Here is a 16,059-nt window from a genome sequence, read left to right on the forward strand (position 1 = left end):
AAAACTTCTCTTGATTACTCACAATGCTTATTTGTGGATTTTGTTATATAAAACAACTAATTAATATTTTTTTAATTACAAACAGCTGTAAGAAAAGCTAAAAATAATTTTTGTTATAAACAAACTCTGTTCAAACAGAATTATTAAGAACGCTCAGGGTGCATACTTGCAATTTTAATCGCAGTAACTGTGTTTAATTTTAAATGATTTTAATTCATAATTTAAAATGCTGAATATAATAGTTGTAATGATAAAATTCATGTTTTTCTACCGAGATTCATTTAAAGATTTATAATCTGGTTACAACTACGTTTCCAATAAATTTAATAAAAACAGTATTTTAACAAATATATAATTTAAAATAGAAGTTGTCCTTAAATTTTTGCAAATTTTTGCAGTTATGCAAAATATGTAACGTAGGAATTCTTACTCAGAATCAGAAATAAAACTATAATATTTTTTTTATCTAGCTTGTCGTTTTCGTAATCGAACTTGTACAAAACATACATTTGTATACTTTAGCAACAGAAAAGTAAAAATCAATAAAAATAAAAATAAAATTCTTTTAAAATAGTATTAAAAGGTAACTTTATTGATTAGAAAACATAAGAGCCGATCATATATTTTTGTTAATTTTTATTTACAAAGTGTAGTTAAATTGACGTTATTATCTTACCAAAAAAAAAAAAACAGATAAAATAAAGTAGAACAACAGTTGCGAATTAAACACCTTACATCACCTTAAACTCGTTTAAATGTCACAGTAAAATTTTTTTTTTATATTTTTTTTTTACTTTAAGTTCTGTTGTTAATTACAAACCAAAAGTATATTTGTATGTTTGTTTTACTAGTTAAAATAACTAGTTACAAAATATAGGGTTAACGACGTTACTATCATATTATGTACTAGCCGCAATTTAAACAAATTTGAAAGCAAAGAGTAGCGAGTTTAAAACGTTTTACACAGTAATATCACAGTAGTATACTTTCTGAATTGTTTTCAAGCTTAATATTTTCTTATTAACCAACAATATAGTGTAAGTTAGTTTCCTGTGTAACCGCTAAAAATCTAATAAAACTTTGATTGATCTGTAAAGATATACCGATATAAGCAAATAAACTTATATGTTCGTAAGAGGTTTAAGTAATAACAAGGTATTTTAATTTGATAAATAATAATCGTATTACAATACCAGCTTGAAATATAAACTTTTATTTTTAACGTTATTAGTAGAGTATTATTATTATATAACTTATAGTGATTAAGAGATTGTTTGTAATAAAAAATTTCATCATTAACATTTATCTTCGAAAACAGTAGTACTTATTTTTTTACTTTTAAGAAAATATGCTATTTCATTTCTTAGACCGTAAACTCGTGATAACATTTCACCACGACTTAACCAACGAACAGGGCAAAAGTAGACAAGGTGTTTGTATTGACTTTCTGCTTCTTCTACTATTGTTTTAAGTTCCCTGTGGTAGAGTTTGTTTGACAAAATTGTGTTCACTACATTTACTGTTATATTCATAACATTGTTTAAGCTTGTCGTCCTGGCACATAATGCTTCCTGGTGAATTACACAGTGAAGCTTAACAAGGTTACCCGAATGCCCAAGACTCATAATGTGGTTTTGAAGCAAAGTGGCAAAGCCTTTATTTTTGCCAATCATTGCAGGGGCTCCATCAGTTGTGACTGAAACTATCTTTGAAAGATCAATACCCATTAAATCAGTGCATTTCAACATTGCATTAAGAATGTCTTTACCTGTTGTCGTACTGTGCATCGGGACTAAACTTAGAAATTCTACAAATTTTTTAAAGTTAGTGAAAAAACCCCAAATAAAAGTTCCAAGCTTAGCAGTATCTGTTGCATCAGTACTCTCATCTAAACAGATCGAAAAATACTCTAACTTGTTTACTTGACTTATTTGTTTCGTTTTCACATCTTCAGAAATTTTTTCTATACGCTATTTAAGTTTTATTGAGCAAATTTACTATATTACTTGATATATGCTAAGCAAATAAACTAAGAAAACATAACTACAGCTTCTTTACATAAAAACAATCAGTAAAAGTAAACACAAAAAAAAGAGACATCACTTAGTTGTTTCATATTTAAAATATTCTTTATTTTATATTTTTATTTTAATGATTAAAAAATGTTCTCGAAGCAAATAGAAGGAGAATCATACTTGAATTTTTAGTTCTTTCTGTCAAAACATAATTTTGTAAAATAAAAATGAGAGATCAAACAGAGATTTAAAAACAACCATTAATCAGACTAATGGTAAAAAAAAAATAAAAAAATTAATCAAATATAGTTTTAAAAGACTGTCAAAATCATCAAAAAAAATGTATTTATACTGACTAGCATAGTTGTTTATTTTAGTTACTCGTTAACATGGCCTTTTACATGGCTCTAAACTCAGTCAAACTGTTTATCGTAATTGTCTATATTACTGACAAACATATATGTAAATTTTTTAAGTATGAATACGAAACTAACATAATGATGACGTCATCAAAATTAAAAATGATTTAAACGAAATCCTCAACTAAAATATAGTGTTATTCAAATACAATTAAGGTTCAAAATTTCAATTAGTTTTTTTGTTTTTGTTTAAGCAAATTTAATTTGTTCCAGTTATTAATTTTCAAAAAAGATCTTTACTTCAAGATTTGTTGACTAATAAACTTAGAAATTAAAAAGTTGCTATGTTTTTATTTTTCTAGCATAAAACTAAATAAGAAAACTCGTGCTCAGGTAACTAAATAAATTATACTAATTTTATAAGTTCATAAAAATTAATAATAATAATTATGAGACTGTTGTTAAAAATTAATAAAACACCTCTCGATAATATTTGCAGAACACGGGTAGTGTTATCAGTTAGCAGTTACAAGCTTAAAGTTGAGGCTCCGTTGATCATTTTCGTCGATAGGACGAGCAATTGTCACTAGACAGAAACTTTTCAAGCTTATTGAAACTCTCTTAAACTAGGTATCTTTTGTTAATGTAATGTTGTTTTGGTAAGCCTACTTAATAATTTTGAGTGTATCAGATTTGATTTATTATTTATATTAAATATTTTAGTTTTTCTTACAGACCTTTTTCACTTTCATAAAATAATACAATACTTAATACTCACTAGTTTAGTTCAGCTGTAATGTAGTAACAAGCATTATCGGTTTACTTATAAAAGTATTTATTGTTTTGTACAAAATGGTTTAAATTTTGTTAGTTTATTTTATTTATTTCTAATCACTATATCTGCTTCAATTATATTATGACACAAATTGGTATTGACTTTTGTTAAGTAACTTTCATTCTATTTCTAATAAATGAACAAAGCTCCGTTAATTTGGTCTATGTGTTGAATTAATGTTTTACTAGTCACTTTGACTAGTTACAAAATTCATCTAGATTTAAAACCCCACTAGCTTTAATACTAACCACTATTTTTTGTTAATGTTAAAAGTAAGGGTTGTTATTTAAATGTGTTTGACGTCACTTTAAATTAGAAAAAATATTTAATCTAAATAGTATTTAAACAAAACTTTTTTTCAACAACAAATTAAATAAGGTTTTAGTACGAAAATTACTCATAAGAATTCGTATTATAATTAGTGAAGTCTACAAAACTACAATCTTTTGTATTAAGCTTATGTTTTAGATTTTTTATGCATGTTGTAGAGCTTTTTTAAATGTATTTAAGCTTGATATTATTTTTTTAGTATTCTTAATATTGAAATTAAGCTCCAAATTTATAAAATTAAAATCAAGATAGCTATTATTTTAGATTATTTGTTGCTTTGTTTTATATTTGTTTATGTTCAAATACTTAAAGTAAAATGTCATCAATAACTTTAATACAACCTATAAGTTAATTTTTTTCATAAACTATGTGTAAAAACGTATACGGTTTATTAAGAACAGAAACTTACAGTCGTTTATAGTAGCTTATCAAAAGTGTGTTTGTTTTTGTAAGGTGAACTTCTAAATTTCAGTTTTCATCAAAAAAAAAATTGTAAATTTTCTACGTCATTGTTAATCAGTAGAATACTTTTGTTTGATTTGAAATCAGTTTCATAAATTAAGTAATTGATTATGACACTATTATTTCTTTACCGCAAACTAAAGTTTGTTATTTTAGAATAAATTAACACGTGATGTGAGTTAAGATGCCGCAATTTTTCTTTTTAGTTTTAAGCCATGTAAGATAGCTGAAATAAAGTAGCCTTTCAGTTTATAACTTGAGTAAAACTTAGTCAGCCTTTATATGTGTCTCCTAACTTTACAACATGAAAGTTTAATAAACAATATTGGTAAAAATGTTTAAACGGGCGTTAGCTATTTGGTGATAATTAATTACCCATTTGACGAACAACTCTCAACTCAGCGTCTAACTCAACATTAATAAATTTTATGTTTAGTAAGTTCCCGTTAGTTAACTTTATTAACTTTAATTGATTTTCTTTTTTTTTGACGAAAATATTAATACTCACAAAAATTAATGATATTTTATTTAACATTTTAATAAAACCTCTAAAAGTACTTCAAAATTTCAGATAAAAGCTTGAACAATTTTAAAAAGATTGACAGACGTTGATATTTTCATTGTATCTACACAAACTCAACTTTCTAGTTTAATAATAAATTAGACGTTCTGTAATTTTAAACGGTCGTGGTCAGTCTTTGTAGTTTGAAACCCTTTTTTAAAAAATATAAAACTCTTTCAAGCAATCTTATTAATTTTAATGCTTAATATGAATGTGTAGACCAGAGGTAGGCAGGCTAATGGTCCTTGCGGGCAAAATTTCAATTTTTAATATTTTCGCGGGCCACAGTTTTAGTTTTGATCATTATTTTTACTTGGTTTTAGTTTAAGTTTTTTAAGCTAAATAAATCAGGCCTACTTAGACTTTTTATTACTTTTATAGCTTATAGTTTAACATTAACTGAAATACTTAAGTCATAATACATATAGCTTTTTTATGTTAAGACTTTTTTAATAAAACAACTACTTTGAATTATAAGTTAACTTTATAAGATTACAACTAATTCTGTATAATAACGTTTTGCCTGATTAGGCCTTTCTGTTTGTGTTCGGAAAAAACGTACTAAATAAACAACAATTAAAGAATAAATCAAACAAAGTAATGCAACAAATAACTATATAATTTTTTTTCAGTTTTGATTTTATGAAGTCTTTTTTATTGTTTACTGTGGTCTAAACTTTTCAAAAAATCTTTTAAAAAGACTTTTATAGCTAGGGAGGTCAGAGAGGTCAATTCTTTTTCTTTATATTTCTTGTAAACAATCTAATTGAATTTTAGTTTTCTAACGAACAAGTTATTTTTGTTTTTTTATTTTGTTGAAAATGAAACTTAAGGAATATAAAATTGTATAAAATTACTGAAATGATATCGTAAAGCTCCTTCAAATGGGTTTCATATAAAAAACAAACATCTAGATAATATATATTTTGTATATAGTAGTTATTTTTACTATTTAATCTAAATTTTTTCAATAAAATATAAACAATATTTAAGAATACATGCCATTCCAGGTTATTTTTCCTTATATTTTTATTTGCAACTTAGTCCAAAATTTTAAGGTAAATTCTTTGCCTAACGTATAGCAGCCCTTGTCATTATATGTTTAAATCAAGTTTTAATAAAAACACTAGTTTTAGTAAAGTAGTGCTAGTAAATGTGCAGATAGTTTTATTTTATTATTAACTAAATAAAAGTATTAGAAACTTCAGTGAGAGTTGTTATATTTCGTTCAATTTTTTCCAATCATTTGCCTCAAAACAACAAAACTTTAAAAAACTAACTTCTGAAACAGGTTTCAATGTTTTCAATCAATTTTTTAAAAGTCATCAAAAGTAATTGTTTCTGAATCTATTTTTACTATACGTTAGGTTTAAGGTAAAAAACTGTCGTAATTAGTATAAAAACATTTAAAACGTATTGTAAAACTGATTTAGATGTGTTAAAAAAAAATAAATTACTACATTCGTCTAATTGACTGATTGTTTGTATCAATTAAAATTCCATGACTTTACATGTTTTTTTTTTTTTAATTTTAGATATTTTTTTTATTTCTATTTTTTCAAGGATTTTAGGTTTGTTGACAATCCTGCTGACAATAATCTTAAATAACTACAAAATAGCAAGTTTCAATATGTTATAATCCAATAATGTTATGAATAAACATAAAATAATAATAAAAACTGTGAGGAAATCAGGAATGATAAGCTAAAAAGTATAAAGTACAAATTTTTCTAAACTTAGTATAACTAGATTCGAGAAATAAAAAAAAAAGACTCAAAAGGCAACTTTTGAAAAGCCAAAAAAGAAAAATTATCTTGACACAGTGTAACAGGATATCAAGTTGCACTTGATTACTGTTTAGATTTGGTTGGAAGTTTTGAGCTAAAAGTTCATCCAAGCGTTAAGAGAAAGCTCGCAAGGTCAAGTTTTATACTGATGCAAGTTTAATACAATTGACAAAAAGAGAAAATAAAGTGCAGACCAGAAACCCTGATGCAACATTGAGTTAGGGAATGTTATATATAAGCTGATACAACAGACAGACGGGGAGATTCTAGCCACAGCCTGCTGCAGTAAAAGTGATAATGAAGAATAGACATTTATATTGTTTTCTTGTGTTATATAAAGTGTTTTTTGATTAGTATTATTTTTATAAGTATTTCTTAGTTACATTCTAAGTAGTTAACTCGTATTTTGTTTTATACATTTTTAAAGTATATTCTTGCTAGATTAAAACTTGTGTAAAGGTTTTGACCACATTTAAAGTATTTTCTTAATTTGATGTTCTTTACATATTTGTTAGTGTTTGCAATTGTTCTTTATATAAAATATGTTAACTCATGTCATGCCTAGTTTTATATAGAGTAGCCTAAGTATTATTAATATCATTATTTGGTATAAGTTAAGTTAAGTATTAAAGGTACCTACATATGAAGGTTACAATTGGCGTCCTCGTTTAAAGAATCACTAGTCTTTTAAATAACAGTTAAATATCACCAAGAAATTACTTTACCCAAATAAGTTTTATTAGTGTATTACCTTTTATTTTGAAAGCAGTATTTATCAAAATTTTATCTCACATTCCTATTTTTTTGTTATTTTTTTATATACTGCATTTTATTTAGTAGCAGATTTAGAGAAATTTTACAACAAGTTGTGCATTTAATATTTAAGAAGCAATACTTACATTTACCATATGCCCATTTAAAAGCCTTTGAATTTGTACCCATAACCAGAATGAATAGGGGGTTAGGAAAACTAATAAGTCAAAATTGAACTGACTAAATTATTGTCCAAAAAGTAAAAGTAGAACTGACAAAGTTTAGTCCAAAAACTCAAAGTAGAACTGATAAATTTTCAGTCAACAAAGTCAAAACTGCACTGACAAAATTATTGTCCAAAAAGCCAAAGTAGTTGTGACAAAATTATGAACAAAAAGTCAAAATTGAACTGACAAAATATTATTCCAAACAGTCAAAGTAGGTCTAACAAAATTTAGTACAAAAAGTCAAAATGTAACTGACATAATTATTGTCCAAAAAGTCAAAGTTTATCTGACAAATTTTAGTACAAAAACTCAAAATAAAAAAAACTAACAAGGTATAAGTTTAAATAAGTATTAAAAGTGGTGACCAATTTTATTTGAAAGTGAGTGATACTAGATTAATCTAGGGCTCTTAAATCTTAATAGCACAATAAAAAAAGAAAATGTTTATTAATAACTAAGACAGCAAAGACCAGTAACATACTGAAAATTTTTGGAGTTTGTAACATAGGGATTTGCATAGGCGTGACATTTGAGTGTTTTTTTTTTTGTATTTATGTAATTTACCTGTTTTTCAATACTGCAATCTTTATAGTAGAATGTGACTCATGTTTAATATTGTTTTTGAAATTAAATAAATTGTTGAAGCTAGTAAAACACATTAACTTTTTTTTTTGATTATCAAAAGTATAAAAGTTTAAGAACTAAATTACCATTTGTTAAAATTGTTTAATTGTTTTATTTTCTAATTTGCTTTAAATCTTGTATGGAAAACATGAGTAGTTTTGAGACCAATTCAAACTTTTAAATGTGTAAATTTTTTCTTGTTTTTGAAGAAAGGGTGTTTTTTATCTTCCAACAAACAGGCAGAGGAGAAGTAGAGTGACGATTCTCTTTCAACAGTGGAGAAGAGGAAGTGTAACAGGATATCAAGTTGCACTTGATTACTGTTTAGATTTGGTTGGAAGTTTTGAGCTAAAAGTTCATCCAAGCGTTAAGAGAAAGCTCGCAAGGTCAAGTTTTATACTGATGCAAGTTTAATACAATTGACAAAAAGAGAAAATAAAGTGCAGACCAGAAACCCTGATGCAACATTGAGTTAGGGAATGTTATATATAAGCTGATACAACAGACAGACGGGGAGATTCTAGCCACAGCCTGCTGCAGTAAACGTGATAATGAAGAATAGACATTTATATTGTTTTCTTGTGTTATATAAAGTGTTTTTTGATTAGTATTATTTTTATAAGTATTTCTTAGTGATTGAGGAGGGGAAAAAAGTATAAAGTACAAATTTTTCTAAACTTAGTATAACTAGATTCGAGAAATAAAAAAAAAAGACTCAAAAGGCAACTTTTGAAAAGCCGAAAAAGAAAAATTATCTTGACACAGTAAGGAATTTTTGTAAATGTCTTCAAATAGAACACTGTAAAACTATAAAAAAAATAGTGTAGACAAGTTTAAGGTTGCATAGCTATGATATAACTTTGGGGTTCGCGATGCTTTTATTTAGCGGACTAGTTGTGAAGAAATTCTGGCATTTGCAGGCCGGTTTACTAAAATTCATGCGAAATAATTTTTAGTTTACTATATCTACAGTATGTTTGAAATGTCTCTGAAGTTCTATACAAAAATTTTCGTTTTTCCCTAGTATAACTAATTAATTTAACCAAAGAGTCCTTTAAAGTTAAACAATAAAGCTGTTATATTTTAAACAAGAATATATTATTATTTAACAAAGATTAGATACAGTAGATACTAATTGTTATAATAAATAGTCATTTAGTTTTGTTGTTGAGCCATAAGTATTTTTTGACTAATCATAAATGTATGTTAATTTTATTGTTTGTTAAACGATATAAAACAATTAATTTTTATTGTTTTACATTAGTAACTTGATTTAGTTTTTCAAAATAACTTGTAATTACTTATTTAAACATTTTACTAATTAGAGTTTACATATTTTAAATAACTTTCTAATTTAAGAAAGTGGTTATATTACACTTAAGAAGCTATACAAACTCATGATTTTTTACAAAATTTTTATAAATTAAATATAAATTCTATACAGATTTTGGTTTGTAGCAGTGTACAAGTAAAACAAGTATAGTGTAGTTCTGAAGCAGTAATAGTTAATACAAAATTAGTTTATATTTTTCACGAGCAAGAGGAAAAAGACAGAAAAACTTTGTTTATGAAGCTTTAGTATCAATAAACTTACACCCAAAACCTAATATTGTCGAAGAAGTAAACGAAAATAATTTTAGAAAAATGGTTGTTCAAAACAAAACTGACAAAGAAAATAAAAAAGTTTCAACTGTAAAAATTATTGAAAATGATAACAATATTGAGCATGAAACTAAAGATATGGAAATAAGACTGGATGTTGTTGTCAAAGTGTTGTTTATGATTGTTGTTTTTCTACTTTTTTTAATGCTTTTAGTATGTGGAGTTTACTACCTTTTTAGTAACTTTGGTAACTTTAGCATGTAAATGTCCTTTTAAAACTAGACTTCTACGCAGTTGTAATTTTTATGCGAACATTACTTTATCTGTTTTTTAATGATTTTATTATTAAATAAATGTATTTAAAAAAAGTATTATCTTATATCTATCTAGCTTAAATAATATTTATCATTATCGTTGTTTAAAATTAGTAACAAAAAAATAATTTTACTTTTAAAATAAATTGACGATGGAAAACGTGGTTAAAAGACTTAATGTATCAATATGCATTTAAATTAAATAAAACTCAAAAAAAATGTTATGTTTATAAATTTTACCTTTAAGTTATTTTTAGTTATAACAAATTAAACTTTTTTGATTTTTTTTTTTCTTTTTTTACAGAAGTATTTTATTATTAAAAATTGTTTAATAAAAAACCTTTAGAACCAAGGCACGTTTTAGAAATTATCAATTATAATAGTAATCTAAAAAAAGGTGTTCCATAACATTAAAGGTAAACTAGCTTTCTAATTTATAAGAACCTTTAATAGTTGTAAGAAACTTTTTAATTACATGGTCATATTTACCAAAAAAACGTTTTGAAGGCCAGAAATATTAAAAATTTTATGGAAAATTGCAAAATTTACAAAAATCATTTTTACGTACTTGCATGTACGAAAAACCAAACTAATAGCACGATTCAAAAATTATTTTAAGAAGCTGAATGATACTTGCTTTTACAAGTTTGTCAGTAAAACTAAAACTACGCATCACGCCAAAGGTTTCCACTAGGCGGGCTGTGTCTTGCTAATGGGCCGTTTTATGCCAGTTCGTAACCTATGGCTATGTTTTAGTTAACTATTTAACATAGTTAAAAAACATTGTTTTTTCAGCTTAACCAATTTTTTTCATAAATATAGAAAAATATTAACATAATTTTTAAGTCCTGCCGGCAGGTTTACACGACTATTCAAATTCGGACAATTCAAATTCCGACAATTCTAACTCTTAAAAAAAATGAAAGGGCCACAATTCAAAAAGTAATATATAGTTATCAAACGTAAAAAACACATATTTAGTGTCTATTAATATCTAAAAACTACTTATTTTTCTTTTTGCAATACTTTAAATATTTTTTGAGCTATGGTTAAAATATTGTAAAAAACATAGTTATTTTCAGTAGTTTTAAAATATTGTATAAAGTTTTTAAGGTTTTGCAAAAAAAGATGCTTCTAGATTTTAACAAGGTCTACATACTTATTTTTTATTTTTCTTAAATCTATGTTACTTTTTGAGATATTGTCTTCTAAATATTTTTTTAAAGATTTTTAATTGTCGGAATTTGTCTGAATTCGAATTGTCATGTAAGCCTGCCGGATATATCCTATAGCGACTATAATTTTACAGCTAACAAATTTTACTAAACATATATGATTATAGACTTTTTTATAGAGAACGCTCATTTGCCTTTAATTCAAAAATCCATTGGATTGGGGCATAAATTTGGTAGTGGAGCCCCTTAAAATTAAAAAAAAAAAATTTACTTATTTTACTTTTTATCCTAAAGTATAATAAGATTTTTTTTATTTACTTATCTAACTATTTTTCTTTATAATGGACCCTTTTTTCCTTTAATTTTTTTTGAAGGTATCCCAAGTATCCCTAGAAGATTTTTTTTTTTAATATTTAAATTTATCATGGCTTTACGGCAAGTATAAAATATTTTTAAATAACTTTAATTTACAATATTATCATTTAACTAATTTTTATGTTACTAAAATATTATTTATTTTTTAATATGACCTATGCAAGTTTTACACAAATTTACATAATTTTAGGGATTTCTGGCTCAATTGCTATGATTTTATGTGAAACTTGCATAGGTCATATAATATAAAAACAGGAAAAAATAATATTTTTTTAATATAAAACTTATATCTAATAATATGATATTTTGGGATATCTTAAAAAAATCATAAAAGTCCATTAAAAAAAATTTAGATTAATAAGTAAGCAAAAAAAAAACTAATTCATCTTTCAATAAAAGCCAATAAAAGTAAAAAAAAAAACCTTAAAATTTTAAAGGGGTCCCACTAATAAACTTAAGCCCCAATCCAATTGATTTTTCTAATTAAAGGCATATGAGCATTCTCTATTAAAAAAATATAAGTTAGCTTTAAAGATAAAGAAAAATTTTTGATCAAAAGTTTGGAATTTTAAAAAATTTGCAAAAAAAAGCTATTCGAGCCAAAACAGCACTCGTTGAAGAATATTAAGCATCTACTTGCGAGAATCAAGAATTAAAAACTCCGAGCAAAACTATCAAAAGCTGTAGAATAGAAATTTACAATTGCTATAAATTATTACTTATTTTGTTTGTGTAGTGATTCAAACAGCTTACTTTCATGCTTGCTGTTATTGATATTTTATCAAAAAGTACTTGACATTGGATTAAGTGTAGTTAATTTATATTTTAGAAAGATAATCTAGGAGTCAATTACTTTAATTTTAGAGCAACAATTATAACTTTGGTACTGTAAGTTACTAGTAAATGAAGCAGTTGTTACAGCTTAAGTACTTGGAGACCACATATTTAAGACCATAAACACAACCAATATCAAAAATTTACATTGTTGTCATAGTTTGATAAAAAACACAACGACACTAGAGCCATGTACCCCCTATTACGTCATCATGCGTCGTCCCTGCATTTTTTTTTATATTTTGCAGATTTGAAATTTTTTAGAGCTAAAGTCCTTGCATAATGCTAAACAACTGTTAAACTAAATATCATTTAACTTTTAGTCTACGTGTAGAAATAACTGAACATAATAAAACAAAACATTTCAAATCTTTTTTTATTATATCAGTAAAATAATAAAAACGTTCAGTTTATCTTCTACACCGTTCTATCCGTTTCTTTATTCGTTTCTATAAAAGAATGGAAAAATCGAAGCCCAATATTCCCTGAAAAATAACTAAGACAATTATTAAAAGATTAAACATTAGTCTGCTATTGAACTTTATAAAACAAACAAGGTTTTTTACTAAACGCAAATATATTCCTACAACTTTTTTCAGTTTTACAATTGCTACAAAGGAAGAAATTTTTTAACTTATAATTGCTTTATAGACTACCTAATCGGCAAAACAAAACAGTAATTTAAGCTGTAAATAAGCAATAAAAGATAACGTAAGAGCTCTAATTAAGTAAACAATGGTAACAAAAAATAAATTTCTCTCTGCTTACACAATTTTGGTTTAGTTATATGAATGCATATGGCTTGAATTTTCTTGAGGTCATAAATATTATTACAACTTCTTAAAGTTCTAAATTTCATTTCATTGTAACTTATTCCACAATTAGGATTTTAAAATAAATTTTCTGACATTGATGATTTTTTTATTGCATTTGAAGTTGCTGTACTAATAATCTTTGGTTAGTTGCTAACATGATCACTTACACACTTCGGAATGTGCTCTTTAATTCTAGTTTGCGTATACCCTCTATGACCAGATCTCCGCAACATTAATTGGCTAGATATTGAAGTAATATTTTAGAACTAGATTTAAAACTTTTTTCAATATATATTGTGACAGATTTCTTCGAAATTGTTGAGAAATAAAAACATCAGAAAGCTTAAGATACTTTTCTTTGCTCTTTTGATGAAAAAAGCTTATTTACAAGTGTACCTCTGAATGAAGTGATAGACATTTAAGGTGATACACTATATAGTTTAGAAAATCCAGTTATTAAGAGAAATAATATTTTTTACTAATAAAACTAGCAACTGAACAAGTTGAGTTCAGTTTCAACAATATATTATACAGTCAAATTGATGATGTCTCCTTTAGGACCTACACTTGCCAATATGTTTATAGGTCATTTGAAATATAACAAATTACCTGAACTGAATGAAAGGTTTAAGTACGTAAAATACATAGACAATTTTTTTCATTATTAGTGACAATGAAGATGTAAGCTCTTTACTGTTCAAAAAATTAAATTCTTTACATGGTGCTATCTAGTTTACAAATGAAACTGAAGTTAAAATTTGACGTTTGTGATGTTTTGATAAAAAAAGGTCATAAGTTTATCACGTCGGCATTCAGAAAACCTTCGTTCATGGGTTAATCTTTTAACTTCCAATCTTCTTTTAGTAAGAACCGAAAAAATATTTAAATAAAACCTTACTTCACAGAGCTAAGGAAATATGTACTCAAGAAATTTTTAAATAAAATCGAACTTAATGTTACAAATGAATACTAATAAAGAACAGATATCATAATCGTTTAATTAAATAGTTTTAAAAACTGAAATTAATAGATTAAACTACACAAAAGCTGACGGTCCTGAAAAGTGTGTAGTTCTGCTACGTTTACCCTATGAAGGTGAAAAATCGACTTACATTAAAAAAAATGAAGTTAAAGGAAATGTTTATCGTGCTGCCCAACCTAGAGTTATTTTTACATCAAGTTCAGTTTTGAGACCTAGCGGTAAAGACCTCATATCTGACAAACATGAAAGTTGCTTAGTTTACACGTTTGAATTATGCTGTCAAAGATCAAAGCACCTTGAAACTAGATTTAAAGAGCACATTCCAAAGTTTGTAAGTGATCATATTAGCAACCAACAACTAAAGACAAATAGTACAGCAACTTCAAATGCAATAAAGAAATCCTCAATGTCAGAAAACTTAATTAAAAATCCTATCATGGAAAAAGTTACTGTGAAATAAAATTTAGAATGTTAAGATGTTGAAATAATATTTATGACCTTATCAAAATTGAAGCCGAATATATTCATATAAATAAACTAAAATTGTGTAAATAGAGAGAACTGATTATTCGTTATCCTTGTTTAGTGAATTAAAGCTCTTATGTTATGTTTAAGTGTGTATTTAGAATTTTGATTACTTTTTTGTTTAGTTTAATTAACTAATTTCTGATGCAATTATAAGGCTCAATAACTTAAACATTTTCTTTATTTTGTAACAATTGTAACACACTGAAGAAAATAATTAAAATATGTTTGTGTTTAGTAAAAGACCTTTTTTGTTTTCTATATTATTAAAAGTATTAAATTTTCTTTAATTTATGTATAGTTTTGATACACTCGCCCATCATAATAGTTTTGTGTGAAAATCTTGTTGAAAACGTGTATATCAATATATATTGAATACTGAGTGGCTTTTAATCAACAAATTGTGTTACATTAATGATTTTCATAAACTAATAAGTTTAAACTATAAGTTTTATTTGGTCTTTTGTTTCAAGTCTAGCCTAATGTCTTCTCTAATAATTTTTAAAAATTTTTACAGATTTTATTTAACTGATGATATCGTTTGATTTAGTTTAATAAAGTAAAACGTTGTCTTGTTAAAAAATAAAAAAAAAGAAGTTTTTATTCAACATCAGCAATTATATATTTATAAATTACAAACTTTTATTAAATATTCAAATAAAAAATGGTTTTTGTAGTTTATGCTATTTCGCTTCCCATGTTATATGAATTGGTTACTTCCCTATTTATCTGACTAATTATAAAAAGTCTTTAATGTAAGTTTAAATTTTGTGCTTAAGAAATAAAAGCGTTAAAAGCAAAGTTGTACTTAAATTTTCATTTATTATCACAACTATGTATTGTTTTGTTGATACTGTTATTGATACTTGTCATCTACAATTTATAATTATAAACTTCACTTTCTGTCGTTTTGTTTATAGTTTTAATCTTTAAAAACTGTTTTTACAGTGTAAATAAATCTTTATGTTAAACTTCTATTTCATAATAAAATAATTATATAGTTTTCAATCTGACTTTGGTTTATATAAAATAAGTTTGAAAGTATAGGTAAAAAGTTAGATAAAATTAATCAAAGATTTAAATAAACAAAATTATAACAAACTTTAAAACCAAAAGTATACTACTTTATATCTTTTTGAATAAATGTTATGTAAACAAAACACAAGCAAAAAGTGAAGTATAATAAAAATTTTAAAAAATAAAATCAAAGCTAAAATACCTTTTCTCTTTTCGTTTTCTTGCCTCTTCGATTTTTCTTGCCTCTTCTTTTTTCCTCGCCTCATTCTGATCTCGTATAAGTTTGTAAAATGTGGCGATGAACAAAATAATAAAAACACAATTATACATTTGTTTAAAACTTATATCACCCGCCATCCAGTTTGCAACCACCTCGTAAAGTAAGAAGCACGTGAAAATAAGATAAAACATTTTTATAAAATCTGCTAAATAATTTTTGTTAGTTATCTTATATTTCTTAATTAAA

The 16,059-nt window shown here is 25.3% G+C and overlaps 1 protein-coding gene across 1 annotated transcript; it reads right to left on the reverse strand.

Moving 5' to 3' along the window:
- Nucleotides 1-1,295: 1,295 nt before the first annotated feature.
- LOC145832643 (general transcription factor II-I repeat domain-containing protein 2A-like) lies at nt 1,296-15,859 on the reverse strand. The gene is made up of 2 exons (XM_082939943.1): nt 15,796-15,859; nt 1,296-1,807 (listed from the first exon to the last, which is right to left on the reverse strand). Exons 1-2 carry the CDS (start codon nt 15,857-15,859, stop codon nt 1,296-1,298), a joined length of 576 nt encoding a protein of 191 aa, XP_082796069.1.
- Nucleotides 15,860-16,059: the final 200 nt, after the last annotated feature.

Source organism: Thalia democratica, chromosome 3 (genome assembly GCF_965202585.1).
Source record: "Thalia democratica chromosome 3, ktThaDemo2.hap1.1, whole genome shotgun sequence".
Classification (NCBI taxonomy): Eukaryota; Metazoa; Chordata; class Thaliacea; order Salpida; family Salpidae; genus Thalia; species Thalia democratica.

Coding starts and splice junctions, on each gene's coding strand:
- LOC145832643 (XM_082939943.1), bottom strand. CDS start 15,859: ATGAGGCGAGGAAAAAAGAAGAGGCAAGAAAAATCGAAGAGGCAAGAA. Junction 1,808..15,795: donor AGAAAACGAAAAGAGAAAAG/GTATTTTAGCTT, acceptor AAAAATTTGTAG/AATTTCTAAGTTTAGTCCCG.